The sequence below is a fragment of the Oncorhynchus gorbuscha genome, linkage group LG04, assembly GCF_021184085.1.
Source record: "Oncorhynchus gorbuscha isolate QuinsamMale2020 ecotype Even-year linkage group LG04, OgorEven_v1.0, whole genome shotgun sequence".
In the NCBI taxonomy this organism is placed as follows: domain Eukaryota; kingdom Metazoa; phylum Chordata; class Actinopteri; order Salmoniformes; family Salmonidae; genus Oncorhynchus; species Oncorhynchus gorbuscha.
Window position 1 is genome coordinate 59,341,339 of NC_060176.1, and position 13,177 is coordinate 59,354,515.

General features: G+C 42.4%; 1 protein-coding gene across 1 annotated transcript in view; it reads right to left on the bottom strand.

Moving 5' to 3' along the window:
* LOC124034369 (transmembrane protein 132D-like) overlaps positions 1-12,452 on the bottom strand; it is a 48,138-nt gene extending 35,686 nt beyond the window's left edge. The window contains 3 exon segments of the mRNA XM_046347476.1: positions 5,299-5,864; positions 5,866-6,185; positions 11,462-12,452. Of these exon segments, the coding sequence (XP_046203432.1) occupies positions 5,299-5,864; positions 5,866-6,185; positions 11,462-11,534 (959 nt within the window). The 5' untranslated portion in view covers positions 11,535-12,452.
* Positions 12,453-13,177: the final 725 nt, after the last annotated feature.

Sequence of the window (13,177 nt, forward strand, 5' to 3'; positions counted from 1 at the left end):
CCTGGTGCGGGGAGCTGCTACCGGAGGACTGGTGTGTAGAGGTGGCTCTGTATAGACCGGACTGTGCAGGCGCACTGGAGCCCTTGAGCACCGAGCCTGCCCAAGCTTACCTGGCTCGATGCCCACTCTAGCCCGGCCAATAGGAAGGGCTGGTATGTGTCGCAGCTGGCTCTGCACCCGCACTGGAAACACCGTGCGCTCCATAGCATAACATGGTGCCTGCCCGGTCTCTCTAGCCCAACGGTGAGCACAGGGAGTATGCGCAGGTTTCCTACCTGGCATAACTATTCCCCCTTTTAGCCCCCCCCAATATTTTTTGGGGGGTGACTTTCCGGTTTCCAACCGCGTCGCCGTGCTGCCTCCTCATACATGCGCCTCTCCGCTTTAGCTGCCTCTATTTCCTCCTTGGGACGGGGATATTCTCCCGGCTGCTCCCAGGGTCCTTGACCGTCTAATTCCTCCTCCCATGTCCAAATCTCCAAATGATGCAGTCTCTCCCATTGCAACTGCTCTTCACGATTAACAGGGAGAGTAGGCTCAGGTCTATTCTCTGACTCAGCCACTCTCTCTCTGCGCTTTCCCCCTTTACCTTCAGTTTTCGCTCTGTATAGCAATGCTTTTCTTCTCGATTCCATACGTGTATAGCCCTCTTCGCATTGCTGTAGGGAATCCCAGGCGGGCTCCTGCACTCGCTCTGGGTCGGCCGCCCACCTGTCGATTTCTTCCCACGTCGTATAATCCCTGCTTCTGCCGTCCATATCGTCCTCCTTCAGATCCTGCCAGTTCACACGCTGCTCGGTCTGTGAATCGTGGTGGGTGATTCTGTAATGAACTTCGTCTGCTGTTTGAAGAGAGTCAGACCGAAATGCAGCGTGTAGGTTACTCATGACTTTAAATGAAGATATATGCGGTACATGAAATAACTGAAAATACAAAAACAACAAACGAGTGAAACTAATACAGCCTAACTGGTGACTAACACTAAGACAGGTACAATCACCCACGAAATACAACGCGCACTCAAGCTACCTAAATACGGTTCCCAATCCGAGACAACTAGAATCAGCTGACTCCAATTAGGAATCGCCTCAGGCAGCCAAGCCTAACTAGACACACCCCTAATAATACACACTCCCAATTAATACAAACCCTAATACGAAATACAACATATAAACCCATGTCACACCCTGGCCTACCCAAACATATAACAAAAACACAAGATACAATGACCAAGGCGTGACACAATCCACAAATTTCTTGTTAACAAACTATAGTTTTGGCAAGTCGGTTAGGACATTTTCTTTGTGCATTACACAAGTAATTTTTCCAACAATTATTGTTTACAGACAGATTATTTAATTTATAATTCAATGCATCACAATTCCAGTGGGTCAGAAGTTTACATACACTAAGTTGACTGTGCCTTTAAACAGCTTAGAAAATTCCAGAAAATGATGTCATGTCTTTAGAAGTTTCTGATAGGCTAATTGACATCATTTGAGTCAATTGGAGGTGTAAGTGAGGATGTATTTCAAGACCTACCTTCAAACTCAGTGCCTCTTCGCTTGAAATCATCGGAAAACCAAAAGAAATCAGCCAAGACCTCAGACAAAAACTGTAGACCTCCACAAGTCTGGTTCATCCTTGAGAGCAATTTCCAAATGCCTGAAGGTACCACGTTCATCTGTACAAACAATAGTACACAAGTATAAACACCATGGGACCACGCAGCCGTAATACCGCTCAGGAAGGAGACGCATTCTGTCTCCTAGAGATTAACGTACTTTGGCGTGAAAAGTGCAACTCAATCCCAGAACACCAACAAAGGACCTTGTGAAGATGCTGGAGGAAACAGGTAAATAAGTATCTATATCCATAGTAAAACGAGTGCTATATTGACATAAACTGAAAGGCCGCTCAGCAAGGAAGAAGCCACTCCTCCAAAACCGTCCTAAAAAAGCCAGACTACGGTTTGCAACTGCACATGGGGACAAAAATCATACTTTTTGGAGAAATGTCCTCTGGTCTGATGAAACAAAAATAGAACTGTTTGAGAACTGACCATCTGTAACGTCGTTCTTCGTTTGTAGAAAGAGAGTCGGACCGAAATGCAGCGTGGGTGTTACTCATGACTTTAATGAAAAAAGTGACACATGAAATAACTATACAAAATACAAAACAACAAACGGAAAGTGAAACCTATTACAGCCTATCTGGTGAAACTACACAAAGACAGGAACAATCACCCACGAAATACACAGAGACACCCCGGCTACCTAAATACGGTTCCCAATCAGAGACAACGAGAATCACCTGACTCTGATTGAGAACCACCTCAGGCAGCCAAGCCTATACAACACCCCTACTCAGCCGCAATCCCAAATACTACAAACCCCAATACGAAAATACAATATATAAACCCATGTCACACCCTGGCCTGACCAAATATATAACGAAAACACAAAAATACAATGACCAAGGCGTGACACCATCGTTATGTTTGGGGGAAAAAAGGAGGAATGCTTGCAAGCCGAAGAACACCATCCCAAACATGAAGCACGGGGGTGGCAGCATCAAATTGTGGGGGTGCTTTGCAGCAGGAGGGACTGGTGCACTTCACAAAATAGATGGTTTCTTGAGGTAGGAAATATTGAAGCAACATCTGAAGACATCAGTCAGGAAACTTGGTCGCAAATGGGTCTTCCAAATGGACAATGACCCAAAGCGTACTTCCAAAGTTGTGACAAAATGGCTTAAGGACAACCAAGTCAAGGTATTGGAGAGGCCATCACAAAGCCCTGACCTCAATTCTATAGAACATTTCTGGGCAGAACTGAAGAAGTGTGTGCGAGCAAGGAAGCCTACAAACCTGACAGTTACACCAGCGCTGTCAGGAGGAATGGGCCAAAATTCACCCAACTTATTATGGGAAGCTTGTGGAAGGCTACCTGAAACATTTGACCCAAGTTAAACAATTTAAAGGCAATGATACTAAATACTAATTGAGAGTAGGTAAACTTCTGACCCACTGGGAATGTGATGAAAGAAATAAAAGCTAATAAATGATTCTCTCTACTATTATTCTGACATTTCACATTCCTAAAATAAAGTGGTGATCTTAACTGACCTAAGACAGGGAATTCTTACTAGGATTAAATGTCAGGAATTGTGAAATACTGTTTAAATGTATTTAGCTAAGGTGTATGTAAACTTCCAACTTCAACTGTATGTGTTTATCAGTGAAAATACATTGGTCTAGGCAGGGGTTTGGCTGTGAACAAGGATGATGTGGAGATATTGAGGGCTGTGTGGAGACAATTTATACTGCACACACTATAGACAAGTCTACGAAAATGCTGTCAGAAACACCTCAATCTAAATATGATAACCCAGGGAACTAGAGAGAGACCACACCATCCTTATTACCTCGGCCCTGAGAGTCCTTGAAACCATAAGTTTCAATGCCTAGTGTAAAGAATCAATAGGGTCTGGCAGCTGTGTGAACATAGCCACAGGAAGTAGGGGTACTGAGGGTACTGCAGCACCACCTGAGAAATCTAAATCAAATATTTTTATCCCACTAGTCCTTTATTACTCCAGTATGAGTGGAGAAAAATATTAGTCAGACAAAAAGTCTCAGCAGTATGGATATAAACCCTACATGCATGGCTGTCACACTATGATGTTGAAGTTCTGTAGTGTGCAGGTGCTCTGTCCTCGAGTACAACCGGGACATTTAACATAATGAACGAGCACTGCCTTGAAATGATGAAATTGGGCTTTGCCTGTAATCCCCACTATACACATACGCAGTCATTATAATAAGACACACAGCACACTGTACGCAATCCTTTGACATCAGTCAGATATTGAGCCACTAGAAAGCAACATCTGAGCACACTTTATCTCCATCACAGTGACACAGAGACGCTTGATGACTGCATGGGAAGTTGAAATACAGTGGCAAGAAAAAGTATGTGAACCCTTTGGAAATACCTGGAAATATCTGGATTTCTGCATAAATTGGTCATAAAACTTGATCTGATCTTCATCTAGGTCACAACAATTGACAAACACAGTCTGCTTAAACTAATAACACAAAAACAATTATACGTATTCATGAGATGTTAGCATGTTCCAGAGATTTCTGTGAGTCTTTGGCTGAACGGCCAATCCCAGGGAGAGTAGCAACAGTGCTGAACTTTCTCCATTTATACACAATTTGTCTTACCGTGGACTGATGAACATCAAGGCTTTTGGAGATGGTTCACATCAGGCAATGGTTCTTGTGAATAGCAAACTCAAATTTTGTGAGTGTTTTTTATAGGGCAAGGCAGCTCTAACCAACATCTCCATTCTCGCCTCATTGATTGGACTCCAGGTTAGCTGACTCCTGACTCCAATTAGCTTTTTGAGAAGTCCTTAGCCTAGGGGTTCACATACTTTACCAACCTACACTGTGAATGTTTAAATGATGTATTCAATATAGACAAGAAAAATACAATAATGTCTGTGTTATTAGTTTAAGCAAACTATGTTTGTCTATTGTTGTGACTTAGATGAAGATCAGATCAAATTTGATGACCAATTTATGCAGAAATCCAGGTAATTTTAAAGGGTTTACATACTTTGTCTTGCCACTGTAGCTCTGAATATCATTACTCTCCACAATTTTTCAATTTAACTTCAATAATCTGCCTCAATTCCCTGTAAGAACGCTAAAAACTATCATATTTTCAGATAACTATTTTAATCCACTTCAAATCTCATTGGGTATTTCTAATGGACAGGGTTTGGGCATGTGGCTAAATCGACGAGATAAGTAAGGCTACTATGCAATACATTGGCAGTACTTCAGAAAATAGGGTTAACTGTTATTAACCAATTATAACCACAGTGTGCTGCAGAACAATTATTGGTCTGATAAGCACTTCACCATAGTTTTTCCTTTATTTAATGGGTAAATAGTTTCATTTGCAATTCTGAATATTCAAGATGTTTTATTTTAATTTTACCTTTATTTAACTAGGCAAGTCAGTTAAGAACAAATTCTTATTTTCAAAGATAGCCTAGGAACAGTGGGTTAACTGCCTGTTCAGTGGCAGAACAACAGATTTGTACCTTGTCAGCTCGGGGGTTTGAACTTGCAACCTTCCGGTTACAAGTCCGCTGCTCTAACCACTAGGCTACCCTGCCGCCCCAATTAGATAACTAATTGTTTTATAATAATTGACTTGACATAATAAAAAGTCAAGGTTAGTATGAGTGAAAACATCAAACATAACATCTGAAACTCACCGCATAGTGAAGTTCTCCAGGAAGGAGGAGCTGGCCGTGAGGATGTAGAAAGTGGCGATATCTGTCTTCTTCAGGGGTTTGGAGGAAGTCTGGATGACAACAGCCTTTCCCAGCTTGAGTTGAGACAGAGATGGAGCTCCCTTTGGCACCTGAAGGAGGCGCACACTGCTGATCCTCTGCATGGGAGTCACAGGGATGTACTCAGCCTGCTGCTGCTCTGAGCTGCCCCAGCGATCCCAATCGCCCTCCCTGCACTTCCCATATGCACTGGGCCGGGCCTGGTAGTACAGCTCTACTGTGTTTACCTCTGTTGGGTCCAACCTCCCCGGGCTAGAGCTCTCTGCTGCAGGACTGAACCAGCCGGCTAAAGGCTCCAGCTCAGCCATGCATGTGCCCCTCAGACCTCCAAGGGCACAGGAGCCCCTCACTTCCTGAGTCTGCCAGAAGGCAAACACCGTAACACAGGGCAACTCATCCTTTAGCCCATCTGCTCCCCTGTCCCAGTCCCTCCCAGCCACATAGAACAACACCCGCACCTTGGGCATGGATGAGTAGACCCGAGGGGGTCAGCACAAAGGACTGGACATTCCAGTTGTAGGTGAATACCCCCGGGGCCCGGAACAGCTGCACAGACTGTACCAGGTCTAGAGGGACAGGCTGCTCTGTGGACAGGGGCCCATAGCTGGCGTTGACAGCAGGAGGCCGGCTGGCTCTCAGGATGACAAATGGCTGTGTCTGTGTCTGCATGCTGGAGTTCCTCATGATGTCCTGACCGGCCTCCTTCAAAAAGAAGTAATCTGCGTCTTTCACCTGGTAGTTCACTGGAAGGAACACAGGGAATGGCAGAGAGCTCTTAGTGTTGTCTGACATCTCCCGGCTGTCCAACTCTGTGGGAAAGCAAGAGACAAAACATTACCCGTAGGTTAACAGTGTTGTTTTGATGACATGTAGAGGAAATTCATGTTCATCATTTTGGATGGACTACTAAGTTACTAGAGACCCTTAACCTCTGCTAATAGCCTACAGCCCGGCATTAACAAACCTTACGGCTACTGGTCAGTTTCTCTCAACTCTGGGCTACCAACCACAATCAGGATCAGGAGTTTTATAACAGGATCCATTGTTTCATGGTTATATGAAGTGGACAGGAATAATAGCTGGCCTCAATCATTAAGTACAAAATCATAATAATTACCTGAGTACAAAGATATCACAATAAAATATTAGTTTAATGGGAAATTGCCAAAAAGAAACCATCCAGAGATTTCCAGGAACTAGACATGAGGCAAGCTGATCAACTAGATGGGACATCATCATTAAAGTGACCATTTACTTCATCTTCAAATTCCCATAGTATACAAGAGGGTCTTTATATTAGAAATCCTAGCAGGAGCAGCTAAGAGTATTACTGCGTGTGATGAAGTGGCGAAGGAGCACTGGTGGGACAGTAGCAGAACAGACTACATTCCCTTGATATCATCCATCATCCAAATCAAGTCAATCCCATACCCAAATGAGAGTGATTTCTAGTGAAAATGACCAAAGTGCGGGACGGACTACCTGTCATGAACACTTGGTGTCATGGTTCCACCTGTCACCAGAGGGAGGCAGAGACCATACTAGAGACAATTATGACACTCAGGTGTGTTCTATTACTCATTATGATTTCCCTGTTAAAAGAGGTGTGTTTTCTGTTGTGCTTTGCCGAAGTGACTTAACTTTCATCCTCCCTCTTCTTTCAGATCAAAACTTTTATGTTAAACCAAATGGCAAAGTAGCAAGCAATAATATCTGCATGATCCGATGACACACATCAGAGATGAATTAAATGGGATATACTCCCTGTAAATTATGTAATTCCAGCTATATTGACTTGTATGCCTTAAAACAACTTGACCTACCTAGGTGGAGGCTGATCTGGTTCTACACAGGGCAGCATGTTCATGGTGTGTGTGTTTGGAGTAGGGTGAGGGTGTCGAGGGGGACAACAGCATTAGAGCCCTCTGATCCGGCATAAAAGCATGAGGGGTATGACACAACTGTCTCTCTGGAAGTGAACTGAGCCGCAGGTCCACAGGCCAGCATCCACTCTCATTTGCCCCCATTTTGATAGATTACACATTATGGCTGCTGACCTGAGGCTGCACTGTCAATGGGAGGCTAATTGGCCTACTTGGTGGGAGAGAGAGAGAGAAGCAGCCTGGTATGTGCTCATTAACTGAGATGATCTCATACTCAATGGCACTCAACAGCACTCTGGCTTTGCTAATAAACTGTCTGTTAGAAAAAGTCTATTCTCCACTTAAGTGTAGACCTATAGCTTGATTTTGCAGTATTAAGACACAAAATACAATCAGTTACTTGTTCATGACAAATTGCCACATTCTATTCTGCCCAGGGGACAGAGGCTCTGAGCCCTGTAATGTAACGGAATTTGATTAATCATGAACTATGCACAAATACACAATGCATGCATCTTGTGTGCCAGTGATGAGTCAACTGTTTGTAGCTATAATCAAAAAATGTCCCTCTTTACTACTGTTGATCTTATAACTGTCATAAACTTGTCCTTACCACAGAGTTTAGAGAGATTCCCCCCCAAAATGTCCATAATATTCCTTTCCTATAATGTTATCTGCATGTGTAGTGACACACCTTTCTGTTCCATTGGTCAAATTATGACAAAAGATGTCAGAGAGAATGACATGTCTGTCACTGGATTGTTGTGGTTATTTTTCCTGAGGCGGAGGGCTTGGAGCTTTTTGTAAACGAAGTCTATCTAAGTCTTGTCCCTCACGGTTTGTGGTGTGTGACAGGTCTCTACATCATCCCTCCTTCGACCTGCTTTTATCACCAAGCAGACACCTGTGCAGTGCTTGGAGAGCTTTACACAGTCAGGGAAACAGTCTGTGTGTCACAATGGAGCCAAGTCTACAGAGTGACCTCCAAAGAGAAACACAAATGGATGTTTTTATTTTTCTCACACGGACATGTACAGTATCTCAATCATCTTCCTGGACTGGGACAGGGACGGTCTCCCCTTAGCTCCACCAGTGACCATTGACAGATGTGCTGTTTAATACCAGAGCTGGCAGTATTTCCCACCACTGTGAATAAACACTCACTGGGCATTTTCTGCTTTGGCATCTCTGCAGGAGGGAGATGTGCTGCAACTGTGGCAACACATATCACAGGCTGTTATATCTTTCTCAAGCTGGGTTTGACTGGTCATCTGTGCTCCCCAATGTATTTAAGAACACTTGAGTTAGCTCTAAAATCTAAGAGGGGTGGTACAATTGTGCTCAATGCAAATAATGCACTAGTGAGTATATACTGTATGTTAACAGTCTCATTTGCTGAGACAATAATCACTGATTCTCCACTGTGTAGGGAAGCTACAGTATATGTTTTCGTATGTACTGTATTTCCCCTCTCGCCATGATAGACACTTTGCATCCAGCTGATAAAGAAGGAGCCAAATTCCTCCACCAGCTGTTTCAGCACATAGCTGCTCCAATCACCCAACTTGGAGACTGACATCTTTGACTTTTCTATTTCCCTGTCCAGAAGAACAATATCTATTCTGGTCTGCAGAAATTCACTTGTCTCCATTGACATTGTTGTTTTGCCTCTTAGATTATTCTAAATCATTTCAATCACTTTTTGACTACACTCCTTTTTTATTTGAAGGAAACCTTCCATACTTGGTAGAAGTGATCGGAAAATGTTATTTTCTGGACCTGAATGCCAAAACATTTAGGAGATAAAAATTGCTCAAATTTGACCCACTTTGCATTCCCCACGCTACTATGAGACATCCAATGCACAACCGAATCCATATGCCGAGCACAACACAATATGCTGTTAATCAAATCCATATTGCAAATTCTACAGTTGATTCCAAGTGAAAACATCTGTGTATAGGTTACATTTGTACAATAGGATAGTCTATATTTCTTGAGAATATGAAACTGCAATTGCATTAAGCAATTTAAGTATAGTATATTTGATATGAAACAAGGAGGGAGAGGGAGAGAGATTTTCAGATCTGATTAAACAAGACTGAGGCGACCTTTAAACATAATCTTCAGGTCCCTTTTCTCAGAATGAGTCACTACTTGTGGGCCTGTTAGAAACAGCAAATAATCAAGGCATTAGAACACAAGGAACAGGGAGAAGGACAGGACTACATTAGGCCCTATGTTCTAAAGTTGGGGGTAACAACAACAGGGTTACAGTACCAGTAGGATCACTGGACACAGTCAAACAATTAAGGCCGATAGAAAAGTGAGGAGACTGAGGCAAAAGCTAATTAATGACATGGTTATACATGTATGTAGGCCTGCTTGGCATTGTTCCCAGTAGTGGTAAAGCTGCCAGCTGACCAATGTCTGGACAGCACAGGATTGCTCACTTAAGAGTATAAGCTCTGTACTTACTGTAGGCTACTGTGCAATTACAGTAGGCTATTTGTTGTTACTAGGAAACAAAAGATTACCCATGCTGTCATTCGATGCTATTTTCAGCCGCATTATATTGAGACCCACAAGTATACATGTCAATGTCTCTTTTAATACAGAATTATCTATCACGCTCTGACAAGCTACTCAACTTGAGTTTGTCTTGACGGAACCCACGGATTTAAGATGACCACAAACCAAACAAACCTGGCCTATGCTGTGTGGTGTTTTGAAAGAGCAGTAACAGTTCAACTCCATGCATTCCAATGTGCTTTAAGGACTGTTTATATTCGTGAAGAACAGCCTGTGCGTGATCCGCCTTCAAATGGCATGACAGAGACATGACACAGATGTCTCACTTATTCCACTTGGAAGTGTTGAATAGAGCCTGTCATTTTAGGTCAAGACGTTGTTTACTTCCATATTGGCTGTGTCCTCTCCCCAGAGGAAAAGTCAGGCATGACCTAAGTATTTTAGGAAGAAAGATCTCCTAATAGCAATGGTTTACTTGTTGAAAAGACCCTATGTCCCTGCAACAGCTACATAAAGATAGAAACTTGATAGAGCACTGATCATATGTGTACAGAAAGGGAGAGGAGGAGGGGAGGGAGATGCTTAGGCCTGTGTGGGGATTGGTAGGGATTGCTATATCCAATGAGACTCTTAAAGCTGGTTTTATCAGGATTTCTCCCTTTTTGTCCTCTTTATCCAGTCTGTTTATTATAATTCAGAGGGGCCACATCGTCTGGAAATAGCTGACTTTGAGGCAGTTAAAAGCTTTTCAGCAAATGCCTTTGTGATGTGGAATATTTGCTGGGTTTTTAATCAAAGTCCACAGGGTCCTGTCCATTTCATCACTGAGGTGATGTGAATGAATACAATAATGTGTTCTGCACTTCTGCTAATATGCACTGAAACTCTTTTTAAGCTCGGCTGCACACTGAGACTAAACTAAGGAAATACAAATGTATGTCCATTTCATTATTGGAACTTAATGACAGTGCCAAATGTCCCATAAAGTACTGGTACACAGTACATAATCAAAAACATTTTCATCCTTATAAGGTTTGCTAATCTAAATGCAAGTTACATCAGCACTAACCCTCAATGACATAAACTCAAACTAAAAATCAAGCCTTAATAAGATTTGATTAGTCTTAACATGCACTTTGGAGTAATTAGACTAAGGTGGACCTCCTTGGCCTACTGTATCTGTATGCCCATATTCTCACAAATCTGAGTGGCACCTAAACTGGACTAGGCACACTCATTACAAGCCATTGTCTTATTCAACTGGACAAATGAGACTTTTTGTGTCATATAGGGGCAGTTGACCACAACAACAAGTTACCATGGTGAAATTGCAGTCTGTAACTATGTTGCAAAGCCAATTGACTGATGGCAGTGTGCATATTGTATTAATAAAAGTATGGCATAACATTTCAGAGGAAACTATAAAAGTTAAATACATTTTCAACCACAAGGGTATACTGTCTATCTCATATCAGCTCCTTGATCATATAATAAACTCGTTTGTTACACATTATCTAATGGAATACAAATAATCCTAAATACTCATGTATACTATTTCAACATCATAAAGAGTCTGCAATTAAATATGTACCAAACAAAAACATACACATATAACAGAATATACAGATAGTCACTCAGGCTGATTGTAACCCTTTTTGTATGGTACATACCTTGCGTGACAATTGTGACAATCGTCGCTAGGAATATCTGTAAAATCCTCCAGATATGAGAGTAAACACTCATTTTGGCATCCAACTGTCACTTTATTACATGTAAATTCCCAGGCTCGGAGTTTCAACAAAGTGAATAGGGGTATACTTCATTCATTTCTACCCAGGAAGAGAACTTGCCAAGTGTAGCCTACAAAATCACACCTGTAAGAAGAATACAGCCTTGTCGTGTGCACTCCGTGTATCACATAAACTATGTATTGAGCTATCAGATACGGTCTCAATGTTGGAAAAGTTCTGCGTAACGAGTTTGGAGACGTCCTGTCCAAGTCCTTGATCAGATTGCGATCAACCTAGTTTCTTCTTTGTTTTCCTTTTTAACTTTATCCTTTATGCCGCCATACTGAATGCGATTATTTGATAGAGAAACTCCATCGGATTCATTTTGAAGTCCTTGCATCCGCTCCCAGACTCAGACGTCTACCCAACTTTGACCATCGTCGGGACGCCGCTGCAATGTACAGTGAGATTCACAGATCATCGACTGCCTTGTGCACAATCTTTGGGGCACTAAAGGCATCATGTCATCCGGTCAGAGCACGTCCTATGCGGTGGCGACAGGATTTAACAGCATCTGTAAATTAAAAACAAAACCATGATAATTTGGGATTCCACATCCATGATGAGGAGATAGATGGACTGCGGATGATTTACACAAATAGCCTGACTACTGTACATACTGCTAATTGCACTTGACCAGTAGACTATAGCCTGTTAGACCAGAACATAAATTACGTATTTGGGGTTTTTGACAATATCCCATTGTAGGTTTTAGAGTAGAGGGTGCTCTTTAAAAAAATTAACTTTTCTCCAATTATTTGTTCAATTATTTTTAGGGGAGACGTTCCTTCCTGTCCAGTTTTGAATCTGGGTGGGATATAACATGACATATTGCCATAACTTTCATCAACTTTTATAAGTGGGGCAATACGAATGTGATGGACATGGTGGACATGATGCTCTCCATCTCTGATTGGCTCATCTGTAAATGCATGAGGTAAATGAGGCTAAACCTTGCTGTTGTGAACGCCTACTGTTAATGCTGTAGTGGTGGAATTCTAGTGCCCCCTGTTGGCTATAGATGAGGATTTATAAGAGTAGTCCACTGTATGTTGGTGGATTTGGAGTATTTTACATGCCTATATTCCTTACAGTCAGTTACATCAGCAATTATCAGTGTTTGTCTAAAGGGTTGTCATGTCATTAGAATACAGAGAACTCTAGAGTTTGACAAAGTTGTCAAGAGTAAGACACCTGTCTTATGAAGTATACCCCTTCTATGCCATACTGCATGGAAGTTAAATATTTGTGTCAACCACAGTAATGTTGATATTCTCCTAAAGCTTTGGCAAAAGTTTTAGACTGTGGGTTAACCCAACAAACATTGTGCTTGGGGTGTGCAGATATTGGATTAGGATATGTAACAAAGTGAACAAAGCCTCAAAAGCCCTCCTCACCTCTCATGTTGTGTTTTTTCTTCCCTACGCCGGCAAGATCTTGCAGCAAGAGGTACTGAAGTTTTCAACACGGCTGTAACTGCTGTCGCTTGCAGCTGTACTCCCCTGTATTGGAGCACCCTGTGAGCAGTGAGGGGCTTGTTCAAGTCAAGCATCCTAAGCAGATGCCAGGGAACACACACACACACACACACACACA